This window comes from Paramormyrops kingsleyae, chromosome 3 (assembly GCF_048594095.1).
Source record: "Paramormyrops kingsleyae isolate MSU_618 chromosome 3, PKINGS_0.4, whole genome shotgun sequence".
NCBI lineage: Eukaryota > Metazoa > Chordata > Actinopteri > Osteoglossiformes > Mormyridae > Paramormyrops > Paramormyrops kingsleyae.
In genome coordinates this window covers 28,224,702-28,245,570 of record NC_132799.1, presented here as the reverse complement: position 1 = coordinate 28,245,570, position 20,869 = coordinate 28,224,702, and the positions used below count along the sequence as shown (strand labels likewise).

The window sequence follows — 20,869 nt, the reverse complement described above, 5'->3', positions numbered from 1 at the left end:
AACTGTCTGGGCAAAGTCTACCAATAAATCTCTTTTTAGGTGATAATGTTTTTTGCCAGCAGGATGCCACAGAGCACTGAGTAATGGCTCTTTTACACTTGATGGAAACTAAATAGAAGCAACAGGCCTGAGAAGACCAGGTTCCATCACACCTAAGAGGTTTCTTGCGAACAGATGTGCTGTACACACTGTACACATCTATCCAAAGCCAGGTCACTTTGTTTTATGGTGCCTGATGCAGCAAGGGGGCATTTTGACAGTTTGCATATTTCAATATATCAAATTTCATTTTGTTGTCTCTATAATGATTCAAATGTGGCCCTTGCTTGTCATAAAGTTATGAATAACTACTTTGCCTAGTTTTTTGTAAAACGGAACAATACGTACCGTTTAAGTGGGATGAATTTCCTATATTGCATGCAAAGGGATTCCTGCTTAATTGAACTAAGTGGCTGCGTTGGTGACCCTTGTTGAATGTCCGCCGTGTCACTGCGTCGTAAGCGCTGCTGGCCGCACGCGTAAGCATGTAAGTCAAGAGAGTGGCTGCATTTTGTGGTTATAATTTTTTTTTAGCTTAGCAGTCCAATCAGAGGCTGCTTTTAGGCTCATACTCCTTACTGCTTGTGCAATCCTCACTTACCTCCTTTGACCCCATGGGCCTGTAACTGTTTGCTCACAATACTCAGGTGGGGGGTCGAACCCCACATGGTTCCAAGGACAGTCTAGGACATGCTCAGTGGAGGCTGCTGCTCTGCTGGAGGGCTGGTGCACCCAGAGCCATATCCCAGTTCTTGTATGTTACTTATCGTCCAATGAGCTGCAGGTTTCCCACCTGCCCCCCCCCCCCCCCCCATCTCGACCTGAAGTGTCGTCACAACTTCTTGGTGACGGAAGAACGCGCTGTGTGCAGAACGTCAGCATCGAGCTGAAGACTGAAGGGCACACTGCTTTGCGCAGCGGCCCTGGGGGGCGGGGTTGGGGGTGGGGGGGGTAGGGCATGGCTCACAGGTGCAGCGTGTCCTTCACCGTGCCTTCTTACCCTCCCTTTAAACCGCTCAGAGCTGTTTAACTGAGGGAGGCGTTTCAGGACCCATGACAGCTAACAAATGCAAGGCTCCGTGGGTCACGTCGGTGCCTCAAAGCTGGCCGTGCTGAGTCATGTGACTTTAGGTGGCAGCGTCTTCCAGGAGCTTTGGGAGCGGTATAAAAACCCATCTATGCTATTTATACACCATAACTGCATCATCTAAGCCATTTAAACGGTATTTAATTCAACTTGAGGTTTGCATATTTTAATATATCAAATTTAATTTTAATAAAGTCTCTAATGATTAAAATTTGCTCCCTGCCTGTCATAAAGTTAGTTTATTAATATCTTCTTTGCCTGCACTATCCTGTATTTACTGAGTTTCTATCAAATCTGAACCGTTCATCCGCAGCAATGAATTAGCTTCTGTTCCTGTATTGAAAGGTTGTATAAATTGAACACTTTGTAAAATTATTATTTGACTTTCCATAAATCTGTTCAGTTTGTATTTTTACTTCCTGCAACGTATGACATTCTCTCACCAACCCTGCCGTTAATTTGATGTTTCTGATCCGAGCAGTGTGTGATTATGTGCGCTTACGGGCCAAGTCGGTCTACGTAGACCAACCTTCGGGCCTCAGGCCCAGCGTCCAGGTGGTCTGCCTCCATTATAAGCCAGTGTCACGTAACAGTAGTTTGTGCCGAGAACAGGGAGAGCGGCGAAGGTTGGGCAATGTGGATACGGGAACCGGTTAGTTAAAACGGAGGCAACTTTGGATGTTTGTGGCGTGGAGAGAGACTGAATGCCAAGTTTGAAACCGCAAGCAATTGTTTCAGCGAATGAGTAACACTTGCTGGCTCCGTTCTTTCAAATGCTGCAGAAACAAAATATGCTGTTTATGGATTTACAGGAAGGAAGCATTCCAGAGATGTGGTAAGTGTGCAGTGCAGGTGTGTGCTTTGCTATTAATATAAAGCTCCGGTTCACTGGTGTCAGGCTTTGATTGTCAAGGTCAGAAGTCAGTCACTGATATCCTGAACACATATGGGTTTGATTTATTATTTTATTGGTGCCCTTTCTGAGACGTATATGTTTTCCCACCGCATCGGGTCTGTTTCCAAAGCATTCCATCCCCCCAAACCAGATGATAGGTTTGAAGTTGAAGGGCATCTCCTAAATTACAGACATTTTTTTTTTCTTTCTAAAAATAGCACAAGGAGAATCAGGGGAAAAGCGTACCCTCTCCGCAGCATCCACATGGGTTAGCGGCACGTTGGTGTTTATGTATTTACAATTTTACAATTACAATTACAATTTTAACATTCCTAGCACCCCTTTCAACAAGAGTGTGCGCTGATTAGATTAACATCATGTGCAACAATGGCATGTTGCCCCATTCGTGAACAATAGCTGTTAAGTTATTCGAGTACAGTGCAGAGTTGTTTCAGTATCAGCATATTGTTCAAGAATATACTACACACCGCATTTCTAGCTGCTTAATTTAAGAAAGGTATTTTTAAATTGTAATTGTAGCTACCATATCACATGGTATAATAAATGGTGCATGTAACTGTGTAACATAAAATGGTAATATAACAGACATTTTGTGGTAAGCCAGATATTTTTGTCTTTGTAGATGTATTCTCTTAGCAATGATCGGGTACATATTTAGAAACCATGTGAATTACCAGCACAAAAGTCCTCTTTGTGCTTTATCTGCCTGGATTGGACACAGCAGGTATGTAAGTATGACTCTTATCTGAGGATGAGGCAGGAAATCTTGGGCCCCCGCAGACTGCTGGGGTCTTCCAGGGCTGGGCCCTCTGAATCATCCCCCCCCCCCCCCTGCCCACACACACACCTGCTCACTAAGACTCCAGGCAGGTGTATGAAAGCCAGATTTTAACTATGGCAGCAGTTTGGAATCAATGACTGCATTCATCTGTAAAGCTGCGGAAGGCACATATATTTAAGGATGTGATTTGTCACTGTGTGGATGGTCATTTATACAGCGGGATGCGGAAAAAGCCCGACGTCGATATCTGGGAAGCCTCTGACCCTTTCAGAAAAGGGAGCTGAATGTGTCGACGTGTCTGTAAAGATGAGCGATGGCAAGTCCACATGCGGACGGAGTTTAAAATGGAAAATGCCAATAGAGGACTGAGGAGTCGCAGTCAGGTGATCCAGCCACCAGGAGGAGGGAACAACCAGCGGGCAGATGCGGAAAACGGCGTCCGTGCACCGTGTGAGCTATTCAGCAGGCGGAATCGCAGATATCGCGACTGACGAGGTTTCAGCATAAACTGACGGATACAAGAGGTGTTCGATCAGTAGCTCGGATATGGGCTTCAGCCTGGTGCTATTCGAATTTATTTTAGCACGTCTCCTTAGGTGAGTGAAGAGGCGGAGCACGTGAAATGGATCATTCCACTGTACAGCGACAATGAGGATCCAGCCTCCACTCTGCATGCGTGGCTGTAGGGGTCGTCACAAAAGTCGATTTTAATTGTAGATTTATTCAGAGACTGTTCTGGCAAAAGACGGGAAACGGATTATTAATCAGTGGGCTTGCAGTGTTTGGGTGAAGCATAGCCCTGCTAAAGGTGCAGTCTAAGTGTAATTAGGGCTGTGGAAGTGAGAGACGGTTTTTTAAAATAAATTTATTTGAAGGTAATTTTTAGAGCCCGTCATTGTGATGGCTTTGTATGCAGCCAGTTAGCAGGGCATGGCAGTATTAAAACATAATTACTGTAGGTATCTGTAAGTAAGAAGGTCCTGCGGGTTTTTTTTATGACATCATAGAAAGAGAAGACACGCAAAGTCACGTTGAAGCTAAGAATATTTAACTATTGGGGACTTTTGTTTGTATTTTTGTTACACCAGAAACGTTTTTTTTTTTTTTTTTTTGCAAGCTTCAGTACTTGATATGGAATTGGAATACACTCACCTAAAGGATTATTAGGAACACCTGTTCAATTTCTCATTAATGCAATTATCTAATCAACCAATCACATGGCAGTTGCTTCAATGCATTTAGGGGTGTGGTCCTGGTCAAGACAATCTCCTGAACTCCAAACTGAATGTCAGAATGGGAAAGAAAGGTGATTTAAGCAATTTTGAGCGTGGCATGGTTGTTGGTGCCAGACGGGCCGGTCTGAGTATTTCACAATCTGCTTAGTTACTGGGATTTTCACGCACAACCACTTCTAGGGTATACAAAGAATGGTGTGCAAAGGGAAAAACATCCAGTATGCGGCTGTCCTGTGGGCGAAAATGCCTTGTTGATGCTAGAGGTCAGAGGAGAATGGGCCGACTGATTCAAGCTGATAGAAGAGCAACTTTGACTGAAATAACCACTCGTTACAACCGAGGTATGCAGCAAAGCATTTGTGAAGCCACAACACGCACAACCTTGAGGCGGATGGGCTACAACAGCAGAAGACCCCACCGGGTACCACTCATCTCCACTACAAATAGGAAAAAGAGGCTACAATTTGCATGAGCTCACCAAAATTGGACAGTTGAAGACTGGAAAAATGTTGCCTGGTCTGATGAGTCTCGATTTCTGTTGAGACATTCAAATGGTAGAGTCAGAATTTGGCGTAAACAGAATGAGAACATGGATCCATCATGCCTTGTTACCACTGTGCAGGCTGGTGGTGGTGGTGTAATGCTGTGGGGGATGTTTTCTTGGTACACTTTAGGCCCCTTAGTGCCAATTGGGCATTGTTTAAATGCCACGGCCTACCTGAGCATTGTTTCTGACCATATCCATCCCTTTATGACCACCATGTACCCATCCTCTGATGGCTACGTCCAGCAGGATAATGCACCATGTCACAAAGCTCGAATCATTTCAAATTGGTTTCTTGAACATGACAATGAATTCACTGTACTAAAATGGCCCCCACAGTCATCAGATCTCAACCCAATAGAGCATCTTTGGGATGTGGTGGAACGGGAGCTTCGTGCCCTGGATGTGCATCCCACAAATCTCCATCAACTGCAAGATGCTATCCTATCAATATGGGCCAACATTTCTAAAGAATGCTTTCAGCACCTTGTTGAATCAATGCCACGTAGAATTAAGGCAGTTCTGAAGACGAAAGGGGGTCAAACACCGTATTAGTATGGTGTTCCTAATAATCCTTTAGGTGAGTGTAGATGTGTAGTAATGCAGGAACTGACTGCCGTGGGAAAAAAATATGCTACTTTGACAAGGGTTCCCCAGTTCCGGTCCTGGAGGGTCAGTCTGCTACACAGCTAGCCGATTTCCCTGCTGACATACACCCACTAAACCTGGCATTTAGCCGGTGAGCTGAATAAGGTGTTTGAGCAGGGAAATCGGCAAACTGTTGCAGGCTGACCCTCCAGGACCAGGAACGCTGATTTAGGTGCATGCTAGAAATGTAACGGTATGCTGACATTTTCCTACTGTTAAAGCAGTCCGTGCCATCTTGTGGTAGTAAGCTGCAACTGCAGGTACCCTAAAGCATACTACTTTGGCTCGTGTCTCAAGCCGAAACTAACGTTTACATTCATTAATTTCCTGTATCTGGTTGTCCTACTCAGTGTCACAGGGGGTCTGGAGGCTATAGGTGTAAGGCAGGGAACAACCCAGGAGGGGGTTTGAGCCCTTTGCAGAGCACACTCATGCTGGGGGGCGGGGGGGGGGCAGAGTACATGGGCGAAACCCCACGGTGACACAGGAAGAATGTTGTGTAAAAGCCACACACATTGAACTATGGTGACTTGAACCATGGTCCCAGATGTGTGAGGCAGCAGTGCTAACCACTGTGCCCGGCCCCCCGAAATGAACCTTTGTCCATGAAATATGTTACACTACTCGGGTAACCAATTGCTGGTTTGTGGAATTATAATGGTAGGATGCATTCTTGTACTGGGCAGGTAGGGGACACCAGCAGCTGCAGCCAAGGCTGTAGGACTGGCAGGTTACTGCGGCTGGAAGACGACAGCCAGTGTGGCCGTGACATGCTCTCTGAAGGTACCGCGCCATGTTTTATTCAACATGTACGTGAAATTTGAAGCAGGTAGGCAAAAGGGACGAGGACGATAGCAGCAGATTTGGTAGTGAGAACTACTTCAACCTTGGAAGGGTTCCCATGGACTCGTACGGCTTTTTTGTGGTTCTGTTTTCAGACTGAAGTCTTGTTGCATTGTGCTTATGAACTAGTGAATTGGAACATCATACTCGTAAACAAACCAGCAAGCACTTATTGGTGAATCTGTCATCTGATGTCCAGCTAGGCGAGTTGGGGGGGGCGGGGTAGTTTATAGCAGGGCTCCCCAACTAATTTTCATTGAGGCCCACATTCCATCAGAAATTTTGTTGGATCTTCCTTCATTTTCCATTCAAGGCATCTTACAGAAAAACACATAAAAGCAAAAATATATACTAAAGCACAATAAATTGTCAATTTGCATACAGGCGGATGTTGGCTTTCTGTTAGCATCTCTGTAAACCTGCTTTTTGGATGGTTGGATTTACAAGTCCACTTTACACAAGTTGAGAGCTGCCTTATGTGCTGTTTTCTTGGTGCTATTTTCACATTTGCTTTAAAATCTCAGTTTCTGAAGCAGGTTGAGACATTTTATTATACCGCAGCCCAGTGTATGATTGTATATATGAAAACTTGCACAAGTCCATTGTCTGTGCAGTACAAAACACTACCTACCTAGCATGGCTATTCACCCAGGTACGAAGGGACATCATGCATCTCTTTCAAAGGTTTCCACACAGTAAGGGGGGGGTCCTGACCAGGCCATAGCTATATTCCTCTAATTAGTCACCTTTGTATGTTTGGGGGAGGGGGGTGTCTTCCACAAATCACACTTCCATCATAACACCCACTTACCAGCACCAGTTACACCTACAAAAATTAAAGTTTGGGATGGGGAGGGGGGAATACTAGGAATTCTATTCAGTGTCAATGACAAATCAAATGCAGACCCAATACAATAACAAATTTTACTAAAACTTTACACACTTTCTTTCTCCCAGACAAGCCATACAAAGTCACAAGCCTACATTAGTCTACACTGACGGCTGTCAAAACAGTACAAGTCATTGTGGTGGCTCTGTTTTATTTCATTCATTTCTTTACACGTCGGTTCATCACTACATCTTTTGCCCTCGTGGGGGGAGGGGGGGGCAAAAAAAAACAAAAAAACAACCCTCTTCAGTGGGATTTTGTTCTTTCTAAAGCGCCTAGTTATGACCACCAGTGGGGGGGGAAGCGATCATCATGGAGCAACTTAGCTGTGCTTTACACCAGGAGCGTCACAGCAACAAAAAGTTACGTTTAAAAGAAAAATAAGTAAAAAGTACTGTTCCGCCAACTCCCCCCCCCACCCACCACCCAAATACGCATACGCACACACATGCGCGCGCACACACACACACACACACACAGGCCCTGCTTATGAACGGTGAATCAGGACAAAGATACATCTGCTAATGTGCATTTCGAACATCCTCAAGTCTCTAATCTCATGTTTGTCTTGCCAGACCGTGTCCTTTAAATGCAAAACGAAAATGTTGGGGGGGGGGGGTGGGTTGGGGGGATAGGAGGCTTGGTAGAACAGGAAGTTGTGCTCCACTTCCACTCCTACACTTCGATGTTGTTTCCTGCGTACAGCCTGGTCCATGTGCGTGCTGTGGAACACAGAGGACACCTTTGAGAATCAGTCATCCCATCCAGAGTGGCTCACAATGAATGGCACAACAAACCTAAGAATTGTTCACAATGACCACCACCAAGCCCACTGGCCAACACCCATGCAGTCACACACTTGGACACTTCAGAAACTGATAGGCTGTTAGATCAATCACATTTGCATACGTCACTCCTCATTATGGGTAGGCAAAACCAACATGAAAGATCTCCTTCCATATGCACAAAATAGCACCGGCCACTGGTTTCTTGTTTCCACTGCACCTCGACGGCGGGATTAAGATACACCCTCCTACCGCCATGCGCGCTCACCTGTCTCTATAGCTTGGGCCTCATTGCTTTTCCATTGCTCAGCGACGTCATTAGCTAGTGGATCGTCCGGGTTGGGAGCGCTTAGTAATGCCTGGATGGACAGCAGCACTGTGCGGATCTGCAGAGCTGGGGACCACTTGTCTGCGGCACAAAGCAAAAAAAAAAAAGGTCAGGTGCAACTGACACACTGATCACGCTCACTAGTGGATACCGGTTAAACACGTGCATCACACACCTTTGCCGTCCCCTGCAACATGAGAAAAGGCACCGCCACGACCGAGTTAGCCTGAAATGAACATTACAGGCCTCTCAGACACACATTCCATTATCAGCTGCTGGGAATGCTTGGGCGTAGGCTTACCGTACTTCAAATACATATATCACTCCGCACAAAATGACCTGGTCCTATTCTCTCCCCCCTCTCCTCCCTAGGATTACAAGTTAATCTAGAAGACTGATATCGACGTTTCAACAGCCTGAAGCCAGCCAAGCTCGTACTGGCGTATTTGCTTTGGCGGTGGGAGGACACGCCACAACCCCTGAGCATATATTCCCATTACCAAGCTTTGAAATGCCAGAGCACGGCGTTTAAAGTTACGTCCTTAGATTACACTTACAACACTGCCGAGCGCCGAGAGCCGTAGGACGGTACCCCAAGTACACTACCTGTGTAAGACCTGCCTCACTAATGGAAGAATATTCATCAATACAGCTTCATAAACACCTTACTTGATGTTATGACACCTACTACTTGGAATAGACTACTTGCCTAAAAGGTATTTAAGCTCAGGTCATTTACCCACTAATACCTACAGCCTCTCCTGGTCCTTCTAAACTCCTAAGCAGTGAAACCCGCCATCACCACCCTTTTCCAGTGTGACCCGCCTCATTCCCAGAGACAGACATGACATGCGTCAGGGAGCGGAGCACAGTACATACAAGCAACAAGACAACAGTGAAACCCAGCCGGTATCTGCAGAAATAAAAGGCTCGTTTAGCGTCATTATGAAAAGGTCACAAGGTCGTGCTCAATTTTGGATAGAGGCAAGACAACCGCTGGTTTTCATCCGTAACAGATTCCCACGAGAGGCTCATCAACGCTGACAGGCCCCCACCTTTCAGGATATCCAGGCATATCCGGCCCAGCTTGTCTACGTTGGGGTGGTAGATTTTGGTCATGAAGCGTACTTTCGGGGCTGCCATCGGATACTCCTCAGGCAGAAAGAGTTCAAGTTTAAAAGTCCCGCCTTCAAAGGGCGAGTCCTGGGGGCCCGCGATGACCACGTGGAAGTAGCGGGCATTTCCCTCGTCCGGCTCTGCCTTGATCCCGGGTACAGGCTCCGCAAGCAGGCGCTGTGTCTCCTGCAAGATCCACAAGTTACAACCGACAGACAGCAGGGGCCACATCTTGACAGTTCATGACATCTTACAAAAAGATAATGGTCTGCCTTCACTGTAGCTTAAAAACGTACAGACCCAACACTGGCAATGAAGTTTACATGCATTAACTTCCCTAGAATTATCAACTGAACATCTAAACGAGGTCTAACACCATCATATACCAACACTATATACTGTGAGGCCATCATGCCCACATCTGCTTAATTACAAACGGTCCCACAGTTGCGATTAGCTTGGTAAGCAGCTCGCACCCGTGGTCTATCCAGGCACACGCTTGCTCTTCCAGCTCGTTAAAAACCGCCAACAAGCTAGGTAGAGAGAGAGACCGCTACCTTATTATTAATAATTCATTCAACTGCAGACTTAAGTGTTTGCGTAGGCTGAAAACCTGCACACAATGCAAGCCATGGACCTGAATGTTACTGGACTACATTTAACGGATCTCAAGTCCATTACGGGTCACAAATCTGTCAAGCATCAAAACGATGAGACAGACGGACACTTGGTAACACGCTACACCCTTACAATGCTAATGGGCAACCATTCATTTAAATTTGCACGGCAAATGACTCATTCAGAGGGAGTTACTGAACCCACGCCGTCTTAATTATGCACATCCGGCCGTTTTTGTAAAACGACTCAACATACTACATCCTGGCAAATCCAATGCACCAACAGAGCCAAATGGGCAGCCTCACAATTTTAATGAGCAGAGGGAGACTACCAGGAACAGCAAAATCTGACGAAGACTTACGCAACACGTCCAAGCTGGTTATAAACCAGCACGATGTCATCATACCGGTTAACTGTCAACAAGCATTCTTGCAATACTTGTCAAATTATCATCCATGTCTTGCTGCTTCCAGTTTCTAACTTTAGTTCCAGCCACACTTTCCCCCCCCCCCCAACAGCTAAAACCGTGAACGCGCTGGATTTCGTCTAACCGTCTCTCACACTACCGTAACATCCTTAGGTGACTGTTGTGACCACTACAAGACACCGTCACAAAGTCCAGCCCAGGTTATGGACACGCCAGTTACTAAACAGAGAAGGCCCAGTTCTGCGCTACTCAGCACCACAGGCTAAGATGACAACTAAACAGATCCAGAGGATCACCCTGGAGTTCGTGGTCCCAATTCTGTCAGCCATGCATTTTCCATTAGCGCTGAACACCCCTCCCCCCCCCCCCCATTCAAAGACATTCACAGGTTTCTTTACTTGCACACACTGTACTTCTTCAGGGGCTGAGAGATAGACACATCTTCTCGTGCAGCAATCTCAGGACTCACTTCTACCACACATTCCAACATTGCCCCCGCTTCCATTTTATATGAGATACAGGGCAGTCGATAGCCAGAGCTCTACTCATCACTGCCAGCCATAACCCAACACCACAGATCAAGGCAGCTTCACTACATCACAACAGAACGGGCTCAGATTTAAACCTCCAGGTTCTTCACCATGGCATCGTGTTACCTGTGCAAAATCCCACCACAGTCAGAGACGACAAGCCTTGAGATTTGAGTTTCTCCAGTCCACCCTTTAATCCAGGTACCAACCCCAGTCAATCAAATGAAAGAAATAAAAATACATTCATTCATTCATACTCCAAAATTTAACACTGGCTGTTTACACTGTTAGAATGCAGTCTAATGTCTAGGAATGTTTTGAGTTGTCCCAAAGTAAATCACAACTCATTTTATCTACTCTAGTATCCCTGTCTAAACATACCTACTGCCTCAATCCAGGAACCACCCCCAAGAAGCACTGCTAGTTAAAGCTGAAGAGATTTCAGGTCCAGGGAGTACAAATCCAGACCAAGATTTTGTTTCAACCAATCAGTTGAGTATAGAGTCACAGTTGCAGCGTACTCAACAGGTTGGTTGAAACAAAATCTTGGTCCGGATTTGTACTCTCTGGACCTGAAATCTCCACCTCTGCTGACTATTTATTGGTGCGGCTCAGTTCTGGCTTGATAGAAAACCTTCTTCATAGCAAAATCATAGGGAAAATACCAAGACAACTCATTTGTGCGCTGCCCAATTTCAAATGAAACATTTCGTATCAGAAGAAAAACTGTAGACTTGTGTCACATAAGCATTCCCATCACCTCAATGTCAGGCTGGTTCTACAGTAACATCTAAACTCCTTAGAATGTTCAGGTCTCCTTGCCCATATACTGCAACCGGTTGGGTCTGTTAAAGACATTTCAAACTTCTTCCAAAGCCTGTAAAATGTAAAAATTACTAGTTTTTTTTGTTTTTGGTCAGGCAAGAGAACCCAGTATCCCAACATTCTCAAAACTGAGTCACGAACAATTCCTGACATTTCTGTGAAGCCACTAGGAGGAGAATACTAGTCAAAACAACCATGTAACCACACTGCCGACAAACTAGCCGATGTTATATTAATAGCGATAAAAATTTTCATAGCACCACCCCCACTTAGAAAACCAAGCCAGACAAAGTATGTTCCTCACTGAATTCCCTCACAACAGGTTATCAATGAAAATGCGCGCACACACACACACACAATGCATAACGATGCATTTAGATCACAGTAAATACTGTTGCACAAGCTGTAATACAGCATATAAGTTGCACAAGTTTTTTTTTTTTTTTGAAAAAGTAATAAAATTACCAGATAAAAGTACAACAAAGACATCTTGAAATATAACCAAAATGCAATTGGGCTCCAATATTACACGAGAAGAGCAAGAAAAAAAATACTTGTATCATCTATAACTCAACCTTTTCCTAATTAGAACTGATATACACATCTGGCCCTACATGCCAAGAGCTGCTCGAAGAACCACCTTTCTGAAATTGCTGAACTACCACTGAACCTACACGAAACAGGTTACCTAACAAACCAGTCACCCAACTGAGCACCAAAGCGTTTCAAATGAAGCCCTCCAACTGATGAAGTGAAACTCATGTAGGACAAAGACAGCTTATACTTAGAAAAATGAAAATTATTTGAAAAAACAATGAAAACATTTGTCCAATGGAAAACTATTATATGACCAAATTTACATTTTACATGTGACAAGCCCACATACAATTCACGACACTGCAGACAAATCTGTAGTTTTGCAGAGCTGTAAACAGGTGGCCGTTCTGTACATTGCACAGCAAAAAAAGTAGATGCTGTGAACACCAAATAATTTGACGGTACAGTAAAATTCACACACCACCGACTAAAGATGCAGCAGGACATTACCCAGTAACCCGCAGGTCGACACATGGGAAGTATCTTGCTCTTAAATTGAGCAGCAACAGTAAACAACCATTGTTAAGTGCTTCAATATTGAGTGAATGTGAAATTCAGACTTCTGCAGAAGCCTTACAGAATGTCAGTGAGGCTGGTACCATTTCTGATACATCAGCACTCCCTGAAACTACAGCAAATACAGGTATTTAGGATTGATCAAATATCATATAAACACAGACCAGTGATAACAGTCTCTTGGATATCCTACCCATAACATTCAAAGTAGTAGCACATTTCAAGATTTTCCCTCTGAGATGAATAAAGTTAATCTAATCTAATTTCAAAGATTTCTAATAATTACAAGGATTTCGCAAGGCTAAAAAAGTAGACATTCTGCCTGCAGTACTCCGCCAGTGCCATAGGAGGCAGTAGAGTCGAGTCACCAGGTTGGATCTACATTCCTTGGCCTTCACACTGACACACCTGACTCCTGAACTCAAACAGTCTGCAGTTCTGCATGTGGATAAGAAGGTGGCCTCAACAGCTGATGTTCTCATTTCATACAATACTTCCTGCCTTGGGGACACATGGCTCACAGCATAAACTAGAAGCGAAACGTAATATTCTGATCCTTCAACCACACAGATCCCACAAATAGACAACAGTCGAGTCTTATCTCCGAATGTCACACCCACAGTTACCATGTTACAGTATACCAGGTTTCTTCATTTAAACGTTCTGAGTTTGGTCCTACACAGAAACCTCAGCCATGGACTGATTCACAACGTTGTGTACACCTCACTCATTCCATTCCCCTTCTTCTTGACACTACATATATACAATTTCCACCAGCAGGGGAAAAAAACTACTTTTCTGACTAGAGGTAACGCCATCCCAAATAATCACATTGTGTTCAGAATCATTTCCCCTTTTTGATTTGTAAACAACGGTACAAACCTCAGGGGCCTGCATAGCAATAACCAGACAAACAGCATGTGGATATGGCAGCAATTTTACAGCTTCGGGAAGACTGGGGAGCCAAAACGCATGAGTGCTTCTCAAAAAGGGCCGATTTAGACACAAGTGAAATGCAAGATCGCCAAGCCTCCATCGGGCTGTGCATCAGTCCAAGCTCGAGATTCTTCCATCACGGTTCTTATCGTTCTTCGCTATTAACCACAAAACGATGGTGCCCCTGAACTGCTCACCGCAAACGCACCGAAGGAAAACCTCGGTCTCATGTCCGCAAATCCAACCACTTAGAAACATCACCCTGTTCACCATCGAGGCGGCTGGTTTTTCCCTCATTGCCATTTATCAGGACGCTGACAACCAGCTGTTTAACATGCACGGGAAACAGTACTTCTGCCTTACGGCCAGGCGTGGGCGAGAAATGACAGCGTCGGGCTGCAAACTAAAGTGAAGCGTCACCAGATTTATTCATTAAATTCACAAAAAAATAAGTTTCCACGGGAACATTAATGCATGGAGGTTAGCAATTTAACGTAAGCCCCGTCTGACAAAGAGCTCCCTTGCATTTACATTTCCGCGGCGGGGCGTGTTGTTAAAAACACGTACATGTGCCGAATTAGGCAAAAAAAAGTAAATGCAGCGTCGCTGTGCAAACCACCCCCCCCCCCCAATCCGCAATCCCCCCCCCCCCAGCAGCCTCCCATTCATTTAAACGGCCTTGCGGCAGCGAACCCGCCCATGGAGGCCTCGGTTATGAAAATACCTGCGCCACCCATTCCCCCCCCGCAACACCACCCAAACGGGGCCGATCCCCGGGGTTCATGCCCAACACAAGCTGGGCTTTAAACGCCTGGAGGAAAAGGAGGAATAACCTTCTCCACGGCGAGGGGGGCAGCTCGCACTAGGATGATCGCAGGCATTCACTGTACCGGGGACTAACCAACGCGGAGCGGGATGATGCCCCCCCCCCAAGCCAGCACGCCCGGGAGCATTACTGCGTCCCTCCAACCACAGCCGTAACACGTCGTGCTACCCTGCTAAACCAATTTAACGCACCCCCGATGCACGTATCCGCCATGTTTCGCTTTTTGGGAGGGTGCAGCTCTTCCCAACCGAAGCGTATCCTGGTTTGTAGCGGAGAATGAACGGAAGTAACAAGTCTCAGAAGCTCGCCGATCACCGAGAGCAAAGCCGATTTTACTACGGGGTCGCGGCGCCCTTTCCCCTCTTTTTTCTATTTAGAAACTAAGTGAAAACTCTACCACAGTGACTGCGATTTTGGCATGGGGGGTGAACAGAAGAACGAATTACCTTAATGATCCTGCGGGGCAGTCCTGCCATCTTGTCTTAATGCGGTTCAGGTTGTGACTCTTCCAGCGCTCCTCCTTTCGTCAGAACCGACTGCACGCAAGTGCCCGGCTTCCGGTCCTGGTGGCGCTATGCGCACCGGGAAATGTAGTTTTAGCGCTAGTGAATTCAAGGCAAATCGAGGTTTTGGAATTACATTATGTATTTCAGACAGTTGTGCTGTTGCTGATATTTGACTAACGAAATCCACCCATCCAGGGTAATCCTCTGCCTTGTGGCCTCTACTAAAGATATCTAAGCCCCTACCCACCAAGACACTGGATAAGTGATTGGAAGATGATTTGATGAAATAAAGAGGAATAAATTTTAAAAGCAAATTGCTCAAAATAATACATTATAAAACAACTGCAAAATTACCAATAAGGTCAGTGAATGTCTGCTTAGTGGTTATTATATATTGCATGGAATAAACACAAAATGTCTTTATTTTTTTTTTTAAGTCTCATTTCATAATTATTCGTTTGGACCCTCCCACATTTAACATAAAATATTAGTTTTATGCCAGTGTGTCCCCCCCCACATTCAAAATGCTTCTGACGCCCCTGTTGTAACTGTATGTTGCATTGCATGTCATTCGTATGCAGTTAGCAGTGTATTACATCATAGTGTCCTCTGCATTAATCCCAGGCATAATACATTTACACTATCATCACAGACAATAATAGCAATGATAAATGGTTGCTTGGGCAACCATATGATACATCTGAACAACTAAATCAAAACTGGATACTGCCTATAACAGTGTGTGTGTACAATGGACTGTGTCTGCTTTTTGCTGCTTGTCTAAACAGCAACACTAGTGACCCAATGCTCCCAAAATGATCCTGAGGCCGGTCTGGTCTTTTGGTGAGAGCAGTAATGGGTTAAGCAGGCCTTGGCGATGGACCGCTCCACCCCTCGTCCCGATCTCCTGAGTGTCATCTGTGCCTTTCAGACCCAGAAGTCCAACGAGGGTTGAGAATTGAGACTCGCAGACTTCACGGTCTGCGAGTCACGGTGACGTTTGCTGGCACCTACTGGTAAGTTGCCCATTTCCCTCCTTCCTTATTACACTGAGACTCCTGAAGTATCCCTGACACCAGCCTTGTTGTTTAATTGTATGCAATTTCATTTCACACTGTGATTCAGCAACTGAGACGACGAATTTGCTCTGGTCACACATTAAAATTATTTTTACGTATAATTCATACAAAACCTGATTTAAAAAACTCATTCTATTTTATGATGTATGTATTGCTTTCATCCGCAATGGTAAGTTTTCATATAATCACAGCCCTGCTATTTAATATGTTTGACGCAGGTAAGGTAAATGTTACCTTTCTTATACAAAATGTGGGTTTCTAATGCAGCATGCCACACGAAAGTGTCTTATTGAATGCACACTGATAACTGGCTGTCTTAGAGCAGTGGTTTTCAACCTGTGGGCCACGACGGTATTGCAGGGGGGCCGCCAATTATTATTAATAGAAATTGTAATATTGTTAATATAATAAAAAATGTCAAGTCAAAATCAAATAAATCATAATTTGATATATAATTAAATAATGAGAAATTAAATAATAAACTGTTACTATGCGTTCACTATTCGAGCTCGCTGATTGGTTTAATAACAACCCGCCAACTTAGACTATCTAAAATAGTTTTGATTCATACATGCTGAAGCAGATTTAAAAATGGATAAATGGTTGACAACAGGATCGCTGAAAAGAAAAAATACAGACGTTTCTTCAGCAACAAGTAAGCCTGACACTGAAAAGCCTCAAAATATACCTAAACGAAGAAAATATAGTAGCGACTACCTAGCGCTGGGTTTCACATATGTTGGAGCAGAGAACGAGCAGCTACCGCTCTGTGTTGTGTGCTCAGAAATACTGTCAAATGAAGCTTTTTTTTTTTTTTGCCTGCTCTCGATTTGCGCTTGTCACTCGAGTCTGACTCTAGTCTTGCTTTGTCCAGTGCTCCATTTCTCTGCCAGTTTTGACTGCTCGTTTCAACCCAGCTCTGCCTGTTCCCTCTGACGGCTCTTCGGCTCGCTGACATTCTACCCGCTGCTGACCTCTGCCTGGATTTCGTTTTCCCGTTTTCGAAATGTCAACCCGAGCCTGTGGGGGCTTGCTGATCCGTTATGTATATTTTCTGTTTATTCAATACATTACCAGTTTATTCAATAAAGACAATTAACAGCCTTGCTTCCGAGTACTTAGTTAACCCGACACAAAAAGCGGGATCGTTTAAATTCTTTTGCAGTGGGCCGCGGAAACATATGTGTTTGGATGTGTGGGCCGTGAGTTAAAAAAGGTTGGGAACCACTGTCTTAGAGAACCTTTTGATGTCCCAAATGTTACGTCTACCACGTTCTGCCAGCCTCTGATACTCTGAGTAATCCGGTGCGTAACCTGAATGAGCCTCATCTCTTCTCCTCTGTCACCATGATACGTAATGAATGGTCAGTGTGATGTGATCATCACATAGCTTGTATGGCAAGAACTTTATTATCTGTAACACAAATATGAATATTTATTATACCCATCTTTGTTTTTGACCAACAACTGTATCCATATATTAGGGAACTCAGTATTTCACTGGCATCGCATATGTTTGGTTACGTATCATCCATTCATGTCTGATGGTATTTAAATAATGCAGACTACTAAATTGCTCAATTATAAAACAGTCAAATATATTATTAAAAAAATAGTGAATTTTCATGTGTTCAGTCTTTAAGGGCCTGTCCCAGGCTCTGGACCCTCAGTTAGTGGGGATGGTTAGATTTACTCTCATTCTCAATCCAATGTGGTAAAAGAATGGTGTTATGGAAAGAGAGACGTCCACTAGACACCTTGACACCATGACAGACCTGATATCATCATCCAGGTAATTCCGTCAGACAGCATTGTCTTAGCTGTTTGACGATACACTGTAACTCCTACAATATTGCCTGTAGCCTATTCCATATGCATTTGTAACAGTATAATACTGTGGTGAAGAATAGTGTCTCATGGAAACGTTCTTCCTCCCTCCCCATTGCTCTGTCTGGTCCCTTAAACTAAAACAGAAATGTGCCTTTGTTATTAAGGGTGGGGACAGTTGAGTCTGTCCCTAAGCCATAGCATTTTCTCAGTGCGCACAAAGAACAGGCAATAACAGCAGAATTACCGGACCTCAAGCTTCCACTGTGTGTGTGATTTTGAGGGGCAGAATCGGTCCTGACAGCACAAAACCAGCCTTCTTTCACACTCTTTTCTACTGGCTTTTCATTGAATACCACGCAGCTGCCTGAGTGTGCAGAACATACACAGAGGGGGCTGAACTGAAACACCCAAACTTCTGGTCTGCTACTCTAAACTTTGTTCTTATATTTGATCTAAAATATTCTCCTAAATAGCTAATAAAAATGGAAGATACAAAGCAGTCTGCCGCTCATGTTACTGTAATTCATTTGCTAGCTGCTCCAATACATATTTGGAGTTACCCAAATTAACATTAAAATAATAAAATTTTATAAGGGGCAGTTTGGAGTGCTCTGAAAATGATGTAGAATGTGGCTTTCATGCAGTGGCCCAAACCAAACACATACTGTGCTACAATTATCACCCCAATGTACTTCAGACAGATGCTGGACTTATTTGATATTTTGTTGCGATTTCGGTAATCTTTCTATTTTTCGGTATGAGAATGAATGTTCCATGCACTTTTAAATCTTCACAAGAAATGTATCAAAATGGCCCTCTGTTAATAATGTGAAATAATCTACGTATATAATGCAATAGCATGCAATACATGCATAAATCCTGATAAGTATTATAATTATAATTTACCTTCTAGGTGTTCTTTCTAACATATTTCTTTCTGTAAACTACATTTCTTATAACTAGGAATTTTAGAAATTGGGGATTTCAACATAATTTTTTTTGCGGAGAATTAACCACACCTTTATTGGCGTCTGTTCTTTTCTTCACCTCAGATGGCATCCTGGACTCTTGCCAGCCTGCTGGGCATGTCCTCACCCCATCTCACCCCCGAGATGGCGGGCATCCAGTCGGCCTTCTCCGCCGCCCCATCCAGCAGCTTCCACGGAGGCTCCCAGAAGGCCGTGACCTTCGACCGCCTTCTGCTTAACATTGGCCATGACTTAAACCCTGACACCGGAGTGTTCAGGTGTTGCATCTCCGGCACGTACTCCTTCTCTTATACGGTGGGTAAGTTTCCGAAGAAGCCTCTGTCCGTCATGCTGGTGAAGAACAGGCAGGAGGTCCAGCCTTTGGTCTACAATGACCACCAAAACAAAGATCGGAAAGTACAAAGCCAGAGCGCCATGATCAGACTGAAGGCCTAGGAAACGGTGTGGCTTCTTCATCACAACAGTCCTAAATGTGCCCTATACAGCAATACGGGGCCGTATGTCACCTTCATCGGCTACCTAGCATATCCAGACATTTCCTCAGACTACCTTGACAACCACTTGGCTCTGCCAGGGTTCTTCTATCCTAGCTACCCTTTTCTGGGCAGCCCCAGGAAGGCACAAGCAGATAGAGTGTTATGGCTGTGTCTATAGTGTTTGACAATGGCAAGTTGAAGCGGCGGGAAATGCAGAGTCAGAGCCTGCTTTTGTCACTGCGGGAGGGAGACACCGTGTGGCTGTACAGCCACCAACACAAACACTTTGCTGTCTATAGCAACCAAGGCCCCTACACCACCTTCTCTGGTTTCCTGGTCTACCCTGAGCCGCTGGTATCAAAGCATTTGTCCAGAACTCCTCTGAGGGCTGCCTCCACTCGCACCATGTAAAATACCTTCACGAATCATCAAATCCTTTCTAAGGTCACATCACAACTACTTAATATGCGCATAATACTTCTGTAATGGTGTATGATACGCACGTCTACAATGAAAGCCTTACCATCTAATTGATAATATGCCCCTTAAACTTAATATCTGTGTTTAGAGCAAAAATGTGTCTGCAAAAATCACAACACGTCTAGATCACTGAAATTTCTCCCATTGGTTATGGGTAAAATTGTGGAAAACTTATAATTTTATGTGTCATATTAAGCAACATGTTCCTTCAAATTACCCCTCTCATCAAAACCGTATGAGCTGTTACCCTGCATGTCTTCCACTTCCATTGTGATGGTTGCTTGATTACCTCTGGCGGATTTTCTAAAATTAAATTTTGATAAGTATTTCTAGCTAAATTTGTGTTCCTATTTTAGAAGTAAATCGTGCTGCAGTCAGTTCGTGGTTTTATGCAATGGTGCAATAAATGAAATATGCAATATTCTCTACATGTATATTTAAGCCTTAAAAAGTAACATAATGGACTATTTAAGATAAATGTTATTTACACACATGACAAAGGTGGAATCTACACTCCCTGCCCCACTGAGCCACCATGGTTACAATGAACGGCATAACCTAAAAAGATTTCTCTAAATTTAAGCACATTAGGTTTTAAGTCATTCAACATTCATATGTTAATCCGGTCAGTATAAACGTTTACAGAGAGCTACAGGCTGGTTGTGAAACTGGAAGGCATCAAGACAGCAAGACCAATGTTCATTTACCCTCCAAAGTCCAGCTTTGAAGGAAACATTCTGAAACGAACACAGTGATACAGCAGTGCTGAGGTTTCCCACTGTCACCCACATAACAGGGGCCTATGGTGACCTTACAATGAACTATCCCACTGGACTCCGTCTATAGTTCAAAATAGCAGAGTCACATCTCAGGACACTCAGGGAACCTGACAGCCTTCACCACGTCCACAGGTGAGGGTAGAATCTCGACACATTCGTGGAAGTTCAATATATTGAGTGGAAGAGAGAAACTTTACATATAACCCACTTAGTATTTCTTTGTGGATATAGCACTTCTCAGGTT

At 44.3% G+C, this 20,869-nt stretch overlaps 1 protein-coding gene and 1 pseudogene across 1 annotated transcript; one reads left to right on the top strand and one right to left on the bottom strand.

Moving 5' to 3' along the window:
• Positions 1 to 7,003: 7,003 nt before the first annotated feature.
• LOC111844327 (ubiquitin-conjugating enzyme E2 N) lies at positions 7,004 to 15,041 on the bottom strand. Its single transcript, XM_023812688.2, has 4 exons — positions 14,933 to 15,041; positions 9,151 to 9,397; positions 8,036 to 8,176; positions 7,004 to 7,704 (listed from the first exon to the last, which is right to left on the bottom strand). The coding sequence occupies exons 1-4, from the start codon at positions 14,960 to 14,962 to the stop codon at positions 7,658 to 7,660; spliced, it is 465 nt and encodes a 154-aa protein (XP_023668456.1). The 5' UTR covers positions 14,963 to 15,041; the 3' UTR covers positions 7,004 to 7,657.
• A 1,655-nt stretch (positions 15,042 to 16,696) lies between these two features.
• Positions 16,697 to 20,186, top strand: LOC111844315 (complement C1q tumor necrosis factor-related protein 4-like; annotated as a pseudogene).
• Positions 20,187 to 20,869: the final 683 nt, after the last annotated feature.

Bases quoted from the DNA above. Each gene is read 5' to 3' on its own strand.
- LOC111844327 (XM_023812688.2), bottom strand. From the start codon at position 14,962: ATGGCAGGACTGCCCCGCAGGATCATTAAG. The intron at 9,398-14,932 runs GTAATTCGTTCT...TGGATCTTGCAG, and splicing joins TGCCCCGCAGGATCATTAAG to GAGACACAGCGCCTGCTTGC. The intron at 7,705-8,035 runs GTGAGCGCGCAT...TGTGTTCCACAG, and splicing joins GGCCCAAGCTATAGAGACAG to CACGCACATGGACCAGGCTG.